The sequence below is a fragment of the Rutilus rutilus genome (assembly GCF_951802725.1).
Source record: "Rutilus rutilus genome assembly, chromosome: 14".
Lineage (NCBI taxonomy): Eukaryota > Metazoa > Chordata > Actinopteri > Cypriniformes > Leuciscidae > Rutilus > Rutilus rutilus.
In genome coordinates this window covers 17,633,553-17,647,505 of record NC_140219.1, presented here as the reverse complement: position 1 = coordinate 17,647,505, position 13,953 = coordinate 17,633,553, and the positions used below count along the sequence as shown (strand labels likewise).

Below are 13,953 nucleotides of genomic sequence, written 5' to 3'. Positions count from 1 at the left end.
AGTGCTGAAAGACATTTCAGGCTTATGACAGAAGCCGCTGCTGCTTATACTGAGATACTCTGATGCATGTTTACAGCCATCTCCCAAGAGCAATCACATCAGATACGAAGGTGTAAACTACAAACTTTGAAACACCAAATAAAAGGAAACACACGAACATACTACTCTTCACCAGCAGCAGAGCAGTAAAAAAACAGATGTTTAATTTAGAGCATTATGAGACTTTGCTCAATGCAGATCCAATAATAGCAACAGGAAATACACTCGATTCCGTTCTTTGTCCAGAAGCGTGCTAATATTCTTCTGGTCTGAAGGCTTTCTTTCTTGGAGGTCTAAGAAATCACACTCTCCCATAGATCTTTAAGTGGGCTCTTGAGTCTTTACATGCAGGAATCGGTGAGCATCTCATATTGATTGTGGAGCCATTTGCATGGGGTCCGGCTATTGATCAGCTCACGGATCAAATAAAGGAATCCACCATTAACTGTGAGGACTTCAAATGTCAGCGAGACGGTTGGGGGTCATTGAATAAATTGCATTGCACATTCTTCTGAAATTGGGAGTGAAAACGTGTCTATTCCTGGAAAGTGGGAGAGTGTTTGAAACAGGTCCTGGTTTATCAATTTATGTATCAACTATTTTAATTACTTTTTTTTTACCACGAGGTAATGTAATTAATATTACCTCTCTAAAAATACAGGATATTTAAATTTACTCCAGCTTAATATAATAAGAGTTATCAGAAACCACCCAACACTGCTAATCCAACACATGAAAACACAAGACTACAGCAGCAATTAAATCAAACATGGCTCTGGGAAATCAACAGAGATATCATATTCAGCTGATGCTGTATTTCATACAACAAATGAACAATAGCAGCACACACAATTTTCCAAACTTAAAATCACAAAAGACAGTCTTAACCCTCAGGTTCTGATGCTCTCTGGAAACCACAATTTTTTAGGGTAAAAATAATAAAACTAATTTCAAACTTAAAGTTATTTTAATACGTTTCTTTTACTCAATCAAATCCCAGTAAGCAAACATTATTGTGACTTTTTCCTGCTGTTTTACCACAAAGTAAATGTCCACTTTTCAGAAATGTAACTAAAAACACACTAAAGAAACCGCATTCATTCATGGTTTATATCATGTATAATCTCTTAGACCCCAAACATTAATAGCACATTAAATGGAGAATGAGTTTTATTATTGTTTATACAACAGTTTGCCGTGCATTATTCACCCAGTTTCCAACCGTTTCACCGTTTGTATCACTCTGCTTGCTTCGACTGTCATGGCGGTTGAGCAAATCCACCATATTTCTTTTTAAATAGTACTTACTTTTGTTGTGTCACAAAATTTTGTTTTAAGAGTTTTTTTTAGGTAAGAATGTAGTTATTTAGAACTCAAATATGTGACTAATATATAATATTATATAATATATATATATATATATATATATATATATATATATATATATATATAATATCGCATATACACATGCGAGCTCCAGGCCGTCATTGGCCGTTCAGCGCTCATGTTCCCCCAGAGAACAGCGTCATCTCAGCCAGTCCTTCGGGTATTTGCCGCTGGCTCTTATGTAGATAGTGGTTAAACATGAGATATAATTAATTTGGGGTATATCAAACGGGCAATCTTTGGTCTTATTAATCTATTACTTGTTCCATAACAAATCGATTTTGGTTAAGGGGAAAATTAAGTTTCATAACTTTATATTTACACTGTAAAAAATTTGGAGTAGGAATTACTTGAAAAAAGCTTGCTAATTTTTTTCACTCAGAAAATGCTAGTAAATTTACAACGTTTGCCAAGTAAAACCTAAACATATTTATCAGTAGCTTTAATTAGAAATCTTTAAGTTAAATTTACTTGGAATATGTAATTAAGTAAACTTTACTTAACCTAGTTAAGTGAAAGTAACAAAGATAATAAGTCATTTAACTTGGCTAGTAAAAGGTCGATTAACATCAATTCAGTTGAAATTTCCTTTGCATTACATTTCACTCAAACAATAATATTGAATTATACCAATCATTTATAGTATGTGCTTTACTTAGATTATCTAAGTAATTTATACTACATCATGTCAGATGTTAAGTCTCATGTAAATGCAAATACAGTACCTCAATACTTGGTAGACAATACACAATGACGGTAACATTTGATGGATCATTTTTGTGTTTGAATGTGTCATTTTGAGCAGAAAATTTACTTGAAATGTCACAAAATGGCAAATTACTAATCCTGAAAACAAAAGCAATGATAAAACAGTGTAAATACAGCTAGAAAACAGTGAAAAATGAACCTCATTAATTATTCAAGGTCCAGTGCATGATGGGAACCCCGGTATCAGAAAAGTTGAGTAATTTTTACTTAATTTTATTGAGTAGATATGTACGCTTTCATTTCTACTCGCTTGAATTAAGTACTGATATGGAATTTACTTAGTTTTTTTAATTATTGCCTGGACTAACTTTTTCATGTAAATTACATTGGTTTTTTTCAGTAGTATTTACTTAACCAAAAAATCATTTTTTACAGTGTAGGCTATATTTCACTTAAATCCTTTACTAGAGTGCTGCTTGTAAGTTTGACTGAATTGTTTGCTTGTGTTTATTTCCTATTGTCTTTTAAAAATGGCTATGGTTGTTCATTTAAATATTGTTGTTCAATAAATATTATTTTGTATAAATAATACGCCATATTTGATATTACGAAAGAATCGTGATATGGACTTCAGTGAAAGTTACATTATTGCGCCATTAGATGGCGGCTTTATGAGTGAGCCACAAGGAAGTTGTTTTAGCGCTGTCATGGGAAGGACAAAGATGAACATATTGCTTTTCTCAGAAGACATTCAAAGTGATTTTTTGGATATAATATTATGGACATCGACCTGAAGAATGAATACTATATCAGATGCAGTAACAAACTCGTTTAGTCGATCTCTCTCTCATAATACCATAATACTGTAGGCCTACTCTACATAATACAACAAGCTTCAATAGGGTATATGTCGAACGCCGCATTACGAAACCGGAAAACAGAACGCATCGCTTCCGGTTCAGGTCCTTTGTATGTGCTTCATGCATTTTTTTACTGTTTTACTCAAGATAACTTAAAAGGAGCGAGCAAAGATGATCATAACCAATGTCCCTCGCATGTGAAGATCGATATTTAAAAGTAAAAAAAAAAAAAAATCTTCACACTAACGTTTAGATATTTAAATAGAATAAAAAGCCAATAACAAAGTGAGATAGGTAGGTTAGCTGATTACCTTAAAATTCCATAGATATCGGCATCAGTTCATACGGCTGTTAACACTTTCTATGACAAGCGGATGCGATGAGACCAGGTTTCCGGTTTCGTCATGCGACGTTCGACATATACCCTATTGAAGCGACTCCTTCATTACTAGTTCTAAAGTGATGTTTTAGAATTAGTAACAGAGGCTTGGGCTCAACTGTTAAACTGTCAACTTGAGATTTGAATCCATGACGGAAGGAAGTAGTTCTGCACAAGAGGGATTTAAAAACACTCCGTTGTTGTTTCATATTTATTTACTAACATGTGCCGTCAAACTGTTGTATAAACGCAATATCACACTCGCAGCCATGCGATATGGCTGTGTATCAGCACGCTGTGATTACCTACAGCACTCGGCCACAGCCGTGCTGATATACAGCCATATCGCACAGCTACTCGTGTGATATTGCTCATTTATCATCACTTCTCTTAAGATTGGTAAGTATTAAACTAAAAAAAATACATTTGTAGAAAAATACATTTGCAACATTAGCTACTAAAATCACCTTGAGGTCTCTGAGACCCCAAAGAGAACATGAGGGGTAGGTGTGCTCTCATTACGGTTTCCAATTATTAATAAAACTGTGCTTTCCTAGGTGCCACACCACTTCTTATTTAATCAACCTTTTACCCAGAACAATCCTACCCCATTTTCTGTGTACTCACCCCTCTCTGGTTCACCCTGGCAGGTGCTGACAGGGATGATTTGCTCTAAGGACTGAGCCCACACAGAGGGGGAGCAACTGAGGGTAACTCTCCTCAGGCGTCTCCGGACACACATTCAGTCCATGGCACAAGAGGCCATTCAGCAATACACAGAGTCGGGGCCTTCACAGCACTCCTCTCACAGCTCATTGTGTGAGGGCTGCCCATTCACCATGCAACAGATCAGGACGGGAGCACAGCCGAGCAATACAAGAGACCTTCGATTATCCGGGACAAACTGCTGCAGCGTTTAAATACGACTGAGCTTCATAATGGGTCAGTGAATAACAAATGTCTTATCTTGAGGGGAAAAAAGGAAGACAGTGAGGAAAAAGTGCAAGAACATCATTGGCTAATGAGCATGTTGAATTTTCCACCTGAGAGAACCCTGTGAAATTCATAGAGGGACTGATTTGTCTCTTCACTCCATTACAAATCCCACTGCACACCTCCAGCTCTGACAGAATCAGTGGATGAAGTTTAATTGCACTGTTTGGGGACCCTCACATTACTGTTTGGATCTGCATCCTAATATCTGTTAATAAGGCCATTATGCAATCGTTTTCATTTCATCTGATTGGTTTTCCTCAAGACTAGAGAGAAGGCATGAGGTGCTGATGGATGGGCACACACAGAATGCATGAATAGAGGATGAGGCAGGAGGGTCTATGCGTAGCTCAAAATTCACATCAAAAAAAGAAATATTGGTAGCCTGGGGGAGACGAATCCTTGGATTTAATGTGAACATCTTTGATGTCCTCTCAGTAGTATTACAGAACAAAGAATATTTAAAATGTTACAGAGCTGAAAGATATCTGCTTACTGATTTTCCCACTCAAGTGTCTAGTTTGCGTCATATTTAAAAAAAACCCCTCTATTCTCTAAACTCTATTCTCTCTATATATTCTTTGGTGACAAAAAGAAACAGACAAAGACTGATATAGAGCAGTGTTTCCCAACCTTTTTTTTTGTCTTACATTCTCCAATGAGTAAGGCTCAAGAATCATAAGAATCATGTTGTTTTATACTGGATATATCACTCTGCATTATCATTAAGTGGCTATTATTACAATGATTCACTTTCAAACATAACATGATCAATACTTTAAGTACTTTCTAATACAACAGAGATTGTATTTTTTTGTAAGCATTTCTAGGTTCACATGAAAAGCATTCTCAAAGAAAGATCTAACAATTAATTTTAAAAGTAGGCTACTCCTGATTGGGAATCACTGATACAGTTAGACAGACAGACAGACAGAGAGAGAGAGAGAGAGAGAGAGAGAGAGAGAGATCCCCGGTCTATATCCCTATACTATATTCCTGCTGTTAGACATCTTCGTGAGCCTAAATAGCTTGAAAGGTACACGTTGTGCGCTTTAAGACTAGAAACACAAATATCTTACAAGCTACTTAATCACAAAATGACCCAACATAACTGACCGACAATCCTCAAAAAAAATCCGCAAAATAGATATTAATTCATAATGATCCGCATCATAAGCATAACAACGGTTTCATGATGCATCAGCAACGAATCGCTCGCGTCCATGACGCATAATTGAGATTAATTGCACGCACAGTATAACAAAAGAAACAAACAAATTACGTACATATGTGGATTAAAATGTTTTAATTTGATAATTGGGTTATTTCCTAACCACATATTCCACACGCGCGTTCGGCGTAACACGCAATTTTTGCGTCTGACCATGCACTTTATGCAGTTGTGAATTATATAGGCCTATCAATAATACATTCAAAAACGTTTGCCATGCCAGATATATTAGTGTTTAATACAAATAAGATCGATTTAATCTCCGCGTTGTATGCGCAACAGGGAGACAAAACTTTCACATACAGACTTCTTCATTTTATCATTCTGCCATCAACGCAACAGATAGACATGAACAGCAGCTGCAGTGTGTTGATATTCACTACACACAATTTCTCTACACTGTAAAAATGGGTTGTACTCACAAGCATATGTCATGGAGAAGCTATTCCCCATTTTGACCATATCCACTTGAGGTACCAGTTTAGGGATATCCTGGTGATGCGAGAGCGCAAACCGAAACACTTCATATTCGTGTGATTCGGTTGGGAACAATCCTCCTGTGGGAAGAGATACATTACAGAATACGTTAATAAAACAACACAAGCAGTTTTCTGGTAAAATAAGTACATTTACTAAGACCATAATATATATATATATTTTTTTTATTCACAACGCAACACTCCACCCTTTACTTTTGTAATTCACTCACCTATGTTGATATTACTTGGAAAACTGGAACCGAAGCACAATCCCAGAAAACTGGTGCAGAGCAGTGTGAGGCTTCGCTGCATATTTCCTTTTGCATTAGCGAAGAAAAAGAAAGCCAAATCCCAAGCATGGGTATGCGCGAGGTGTAGAATATCTCTTGTGGATGTTCTCACACTATCCGCACATCGGCGAGTGAACAGCGTGGATTACAGGTGCACCTCTTTGCTGTCCTCTCTCGCGCTGCGTCCTTGTGTGTTGCGCTCCCAGCCGTTCTTTCAACACGAACAGTACTACTTCCTCTGAGAGCCGCGGACGCGCGCGAGAGAGAGAATGAGTGACGGACCCCAATAACCGTATTCCACTCCAGCGCAACACCGTGAGTGGACTTTCTTCTCACGTTCACGATTAACCACGTACTGTATGACTGAATTACCCAGCGATCTTTCTCGCGTTTAACTGTATTGTTACGCACAAAGAGACGATGGCGAATGACGCGTAAACAAACAAGAGCGCATACTTTGAAATGATGTTTCAGAAAAGTGCTTCTCAACCTTTGTCACTTCAAGGTCCTTCATTGTCAAAGATAATATTCGCAGGGCTCTGATATTTCTTCTGGTTTCCTGTAATTGACGATAAGCTTTTTTTTTTTTTTAACAGAACATGGAGTGAATATAAGAACGTATTGTGATTCCAGTGGTTTCAAGAACTGTATGTACATTTATTAAAAACAGTTGTTGCGGGGAAAACTGAAATAAGAAATTTGCTGCTAGCCTACATGTTGGACATCTTTCATTTTTTAACCATATTAAGCTAGAATATATGAAGACCTCCGATGCAAAAGCCATATAAGCCACCTATGTCAAAAATGAGATAATAATATTGAGTGAATGCTCTCCGCACATAGTAGGCTATACGTTCATCAAATACTTTCACTTCAAACTCACTAAATCCCAGACTCAGCCCATTAAAAAATATAGGTACTTAGGTAGAAACCTGATAAAAATGTTAATATTAAAGAAAAACGTTAGACGGATTTAGAGCTGCTTTTGCATCTGCTGCAAGACAGATGCTTTTGCATCTGAAGTCTATATATATATATATATTTTATGTCATCGTGTCATCTTTTTTCAGGATGGTGTCAGCTGTCAAAGAACGTAAATGCCAGCATGTTTCTTCCCTGAGAATTAGGCATGATACTGATTTAGAGAATTTAATTTAGATATTTCAATCCAGTTTACTGCATCCGGTTTCACAGGAAGATGCAAATTTGAATAAGCTTAGAATAAGCATTACGTCCATAGGCGGATTAACCATATGGGCAATTGGGCAAGTGCCCAGGTGCACAATGTCCAGGGGGGCACCACGCAAATATATTTGTTTTCTTTTAAAACAAGCGATTCATTCACCAACGTATTTCTAGCCTAGGCCTATCCTTTCATCAGAACGTTCTAAATTCCCTGAATGTTTTAATGAAAGTTTATTATTTTCATTATTTTACAAGTTTTTATTTTTTTGTGGACGCGCGATCTACCGCCAGATTCACACTGCGTGAGCACGCGCGTTTCATTTCAACGCCCATATTACACTAGCGTATCCAGCAGAGCGAGTGTTTTCAGTTAATTCCAAATGGAAGTTGAGCTTTAAGCTTGCGCGTGAGCGCATGAGCGCGCAGCTAATTTGAACTGAAAACGCTCGCTCTGCTCCGCGCTAGGCTAGTGGAAACGCACCATGCAGATTCTGGGAGTGTGCTGTGCGGTTTCGCGTGTTTTGCGTCTTTTCAATCGAAATGAAACTGCCTCGCGACGCTCATGTATGTGTGAATCCACTACAGAGCATCAGCCTTTCACGTTGTAGCCTACTTTGCAAAAAAGTTGCAGAAAGAGGCAGTGTAAATGAATGCCCTGGGTGCACCAGAGTCTTAATCAGCCACTGCATAATCACATAATACCTCCCAGTAGGCCATATGATAATAATAATAAAAAAAACTTTATACAGCTCACATAAATTTGATGTGGTTCAAGACTGTATACCAGGGTTTTGTGTGCCATTCAGAACTAAATGGACAATGCCTTTTAAATTGAGGTAGCAAACAGGATGTAGAATTGCAATTTGAATTTGAAGAAACAGATAAAAAAATGAATAGAAATTCGCATTTTTTTATAAATGTGTATTTTTTGTATAATTTTTGTGTACATAAAAATAAATAAATAAACATTTTATTCATTAAATAAAAATGAATAAAGTGTTTGATCATGTTGCAGGGGATTCCAAGTAAATTCAAAGGCCCACTTTATGGTTTATCTTCCTTGGTTCACACAATATTTAAACTGAGTTCAAATTGATGGTTTGTAAGATACAGTCTCAGGCACTGAAACCATCCTTTATGATGTTGCTGGGCAATCTCTACCACTTAAAGCTGCACAGCCGGCTTCACAGCCACTTTGAGCTGGAGAGAGCAATGACAAGATTAGAGCTTTTGGGCTGATTCAGAACAACAGTGGGTTATTTATAATCCACTGCACTTTAAGTGCTATAGAGATTACCTGGCAAACACTGCAGGAAACAACATGCCAGTCACTGTTGCAGCATCACAACAGTAATTCTCAAACATGAGCCCTGGATGCTCATATTCTCATGGATCGATGTATTATATATCATGCATATAGGTTAAATTATCACATGTCTGAGGATACAGTAAAAATGCCATATGTATTCGGTCATAGCATTATCCTTGTTGATGAGCAAACCTACTTGGGCCCAGCTCAGCTTAAGCCCAATGTGGGCTTAAATGTTATCCACGTTACTTTGTCAAGTCTTTTGTGAAGTTCCCTACTTGTTTATGAAAAAGGGCAAATCCTGTCTTTGACATAATTAGGATTAAGGATAAACTAATTTATCAGACCCTGGCAATTTCTCTTCTCTGGATAATGAAAAAATTGTTTTCCTTTTAATATTGTCTCATGCAAAAAGGACCCAATTAGCATATTTTCACTGACAATACAATTTAAGCGATGTAATGGGTGTGGGTTGAGAAACAAGAGTCCTTTTTTTTTTTCTGTCTTCAATTTAACACGCACAATGCGCCAGTGATAAAACATGATAGGTATCTGGCTGCTGTGACATCTTTGAGACTGCAGGAAATCTGGTGAGATGTAGCACTGCAGAAAATGAAAGAGGAATTTTGAGAACTTACCATCACCTGCAAAGTGTGAAAGAGAAGGTATCATTTATTATGAACTAAGTTCAAGAGGAAGGCACACATACAAATGAGGCGAGATAAAGCATATGGGCTGAAATCAGCCACACCAGCTTCTTACCATGAAGCTCAATTACTCATTGGAAAGCGCGAAGGTGAAGAGGCCTTTCTCATTAAGCCTGTATAATATTCAACCCAAAAGACCTCTATTAGACATCAAGGCAAAAGGAGCAAGTAGTTAGAGGCTTGGAAAATGAGTTGCACACATTACGTAAGATGTTTTGATTATTGTACACACAACTTGTTCTCTCTGCCCTGTGCACTCTTCTCTGGGGCCTACATAATTAATGTTATCTCTTTTTCAAGATGATGTCTGCAGTCAAAGAACTCAAACGGTTAATGCCAGCATGTGTTTTTTTCTTCTGTGCATTAGACATGATACTGATTCGCAGAATCATCTTTAATTTATATATTTTCCTCCAGTTTATAATACCGCATATAATACTAAGTAAAATGTACTTCATTTTTCTTTTGCAAGTTTTTGCACATATTAAAAAAAATAAAAAGTAAAAAATTCACATATGGAATTAAGTAAAATCAAAGAAAATAAGTAACTAAATTCAAGCCAGTTAGAGTTTAACTAATTTCTACTAAGTTAAAGATTACTTTGCAGTCCTCTGTTTCAAGTACATTTTACTCAATACAATATAACACTGAATTAAGTCATGCTTTTAAAGTGTATATTTAACTTAGAACATCCAAATAAATAATACAGTAGATATTGTGTAAACAACATATAATAGCAGTGATGTGTTACCCACCCGAACACAGAGACCTCAATAGTACACAATACACAATGACAGTAACATTCTTTGAATTATTTTTGAATATGAATGTGGAATGAACTCCAGATGTCACAAAACAGCAATTTACTAAACCTAACAACAAAAGCAATGATAAAACAGTGAAAAATGCAACCTTATTAATTATTCAAGGCCCAGTGCATGATGGGAACACCAGTATCAGAAAGTAAAGTAGGTTTTACTTAATTTTATAACGTTGATATTTATACTTTAATTTAAATCTTAAATTGAGTACTAATTTAGAATTTACTTCTTTTTTTATTATTCTTGCCTGAACTAAATTATTTAAGTACAAATTACATTTGTTTTTTCTGTAGTATTTAATTGTTTACGCATTTGCTTTCACAGGAAGACACAAACATTTGCATGAGCTTAAGCATTATGCCTATACCACTAATCACATAATACCTCCCAGAAGGCCATATAAACAGACAGACAGATTATATTAGATGGTAAGTGACACCTATAGAAATGTGGTTTATATTTTGTCTGTCATGTTCTGTTTAGTTCATGATTGTGGACTAAATTGATGGCTGTTCAACCAAAAGACCAAAGACTGCAAATACCAAGAGAGATTACTTGCATAAGAGAAACTGCAGTGCACCATATGGTGGAAAAAGTCCCACCCTCAAAATAAAAGAGCCAATTGCCAGTTGGTAAAGTCATCAAGTAACTGCAGCTGCTGTTAGAAGCTCCGGTTCCCATAGAAACAGTCAGTGTCCTGAGATGTATGTTTGGACTGCACATGCACCTTGGCTGGATCAACCTGAAATATATATATTTTTTAATGCTATTTGAGGATATTAAACAAAAAGTTTGGGTCAGTTCATGTCAGTTTTTTTTTTTTTTTTGTGCAACGCCAACATCTCAAAATCCAATCAACCACCAATAGAACAAAGTCCCCTCCCTACATTTTTCTCTTTTTCGACAATATGTTACACTCGGATTTACTTCACAATATGGAAGAAAGACAAAGTTCTGTCATGAAATTCTGGATGGCACAGGCTGATAAGTTCTTAACTCAATTTGCTTGCAATCAAATTATTCTCTATAGGGCACATCTGATTGGTTCCTGCTGTATCAGTAGCCAATGAACTTGTGTGCTCAACTTTCAAATACTTGATTAGCATTTGCTGTTGCAGCGTGCTTTCAGACACTCCACCTTCCCCAGCTCCACCTATATAGATCTGCTACAGGTAATTCATGTGCGCTATATTGTACAGCAGCTTGTCTTGCATGCACTGGCAGTAGTAAGTCCTGTACTTGCTCTGCAGCAGCAGCAGCAGCAGGGTAGTAATCTATTCAGCCAAGACCAGAAATATACAAGTGGTACTCACTGCAGAGTCAAATGACGACCAGCTCCTCCTCTCTGGAGCTCTAAAGGGGTGGAGGGATAGAGTTGTGGGTAGGGTTAGGGTGTGCTTGGATAATCTAGCTCCACCCATTAGGCCCAAATTACATTCGCTCCTCCTCGCTATCCATTACCATGCCAAACACTCAGAGAGTTGTCATGTCAGAAATATGGATTTGAAAAGAAGTTTTTGAGATTTCAGTATTTCTCCATTCATGCAGGCTCGAAATAGCTGTATACTCATAGACAACATCAGTTTCTCATAATTAGTTTTTACTGTTAGCTAAGGATCCCTTTTTGACTTGTTGGACCAATGTCTCAATGCTAAAGATCGATATGAAGCAGGGAAGCATGTTTAACTTCAACTCTGTCTTAATTGTGAGTATTGATTTGCAACTTAATTAGACTTTGTGATCAAGTGTGGTGGGTTTTTTTCTTAGGATAAAGATCTGTACCTCTGTAGATTCAACAGAACATGTAGAGATAGCCAGGAAAAGATGTATTATTTACAGCAAGTTTGCATAAATTGTTATGGTGGTAATGGTTTTACAACTGAATTAAATACCATATTTGATTGACTGGAGAGAATTGCCTTATCAGACTAATTGTCTCCGGATCCCTTTGTTTGCATGTGGCACAAAACATATTTTCTCTATTTTTGAATATTCTGAATCATGGCGGGTCTATAGGGACAAATTACACTGTTAATAACTACGATTGACACCAACTGATGGAAAGGTAGAAAACAAGTGAGTCAAAGATATGTGTGTTTGGCATTTTTTAAAGGCCTAAAACCCCCATCTGTCTCTCTCGCTCATTCCATGTTCCCGCCGGTATAATTGTCTTTCCATCCCGCTGCCTGCCGCTGGATGTAGGGCTTTCAGAATGTTACCGCGGTAATACTGATTGATGGAGTCGATACCTCGCCAGGTTCCAGAACATCGAACACCCCCGCACACAGACATGACAAATTTCAGGGAACAAATTATTATCGCTTGACTCATGATAAATTCCTTCAGGGAAAATAGAAATATTGTGAATACTTATGAACTTTGCCTGCCATATGGCCATTCATTTGGTACGCTCATATAGAAGAGGAGGAGAAAATAAAGACAAGGTGAAGAGGTGGAAACTCTCACTGATGAGGATGGATAAAAGAGAGAGATGGAGGGTATTCGACGGGTAGATATATATACTGACGAACAGCTATTACTTCTGAACTACGTCTAGTCTTTGATCCACATTTTAAAAAGCAGTCGAAATACATCTACACTGAAAAAAAAAAAACAATAAGTAAAATTTACTTAATTTTTCTTTGGCAAGTTTTTGCACGCATATTTTTAAGTAAATTTCACATATGAAATTAAGTAAACTCAACTTAAAGTTAAGTGAAAGTAAAGAAAATTATTTTAACTTGGCTAGTAAAAGGTTGAGTAATATCTATTTAGTTTAAATTTCCTTTGCAATACATTTCACTCAAACAATATAACATTGAATTAAACCACACTTTTAAAATAATAATAAAGTAATTAATACAATAAAAATTGTGTGACACCATATCTATATGTCTGAAGTTACACGTCACGTGAACGAAGAGACCTCAATACTTGGTAGACAATACACAATGACGGTAACATTTGATGGATCGTTTTTGTGTTTGTATTTTTCATTTTCAGTAGAAAATTAACTCAATGTCAAAAAATGGCAAGTTACTAATCCCAACAACAAAAGCAATGATATAACCAGTGTAAAACAACCTTATTAATTATTCAAGGCCCAGTGCATGATGGGAACACCAGTTTCAGAAAAGTTGAATAATTTTACTTAATTTTATAACATTGATATAACGCTTTCATTTCTACACGGTTGAATTGAGTACGAATATAGAATTTTCTTAGTTTTTTTTATTCTTGCCTGAACTAACTTTTTCATGTAATTACATAGTTTTTTCTGTTCTGTAGTATTTACTTCACCACAAAATCATTTTTATCAGTGTACAACAGTTCTCGCCCCCTCTAATAAAAGGTGCAGGAAACTAAGAAATTAATCTGATCAGCTACAGAGACATGTGGGTTAAAGAAAGAGAGCGAGACACACTGTGGTTGCTTCAGCCCAAATGTGACTATAGTTGACAAGCATTAAAAATCAATCAAAACAAATTAATGGCTGACAGCAATAGCTGGGTTTTGTTAAATGGAATTGGACTTGGTTGCAAAGCAGTCATGAGGCTAATAATGAG

At 36.6% G+C, this 13,953-nt stretch overlaps 1 protein-coding gene across 4 annotated transcripts in view; it reads right to left on the bottom strand.

Moving 5' to 3' along the window:
• Nucleotides 1-6,605, bottom strand: part of gria1a (glutamate receptor, ionotropic, AMPA 1a) — a 73,271-nt gene extending 66,666 nt beyond the window's left edge. For 2 of the 4 annotated variants that reach the window (XR_014629807.1, XM_084430304.1), the window contains exons 1-2: nucleotides 6,306-6,605; nucleotides 6,019-6,153 (exon numbers count right to left, since the gene is read on the bottom strand). Coding sequence is in view for 2 of the 4 variants with exons in the window: in XM_084430304.1 (XP_084286430.1) it covers nucleotides 6,019-6,153; nucleotides 6,306-6,387 (217 nt within the window). In the remaining 2 variants the exon portion in view is untranslated. The remainder of the gene's footprint in view (nucleotides 1-6,018; nucleotides 6,154-6,305) is intronic. The other 2 variants (XR_014629808.1, XM_084430305.1) reach the window with 1 other exon arrangement.
• Between the last annotated feature and the right edge of the window lie 7,348 nt (nucleotides 6,606-13,953).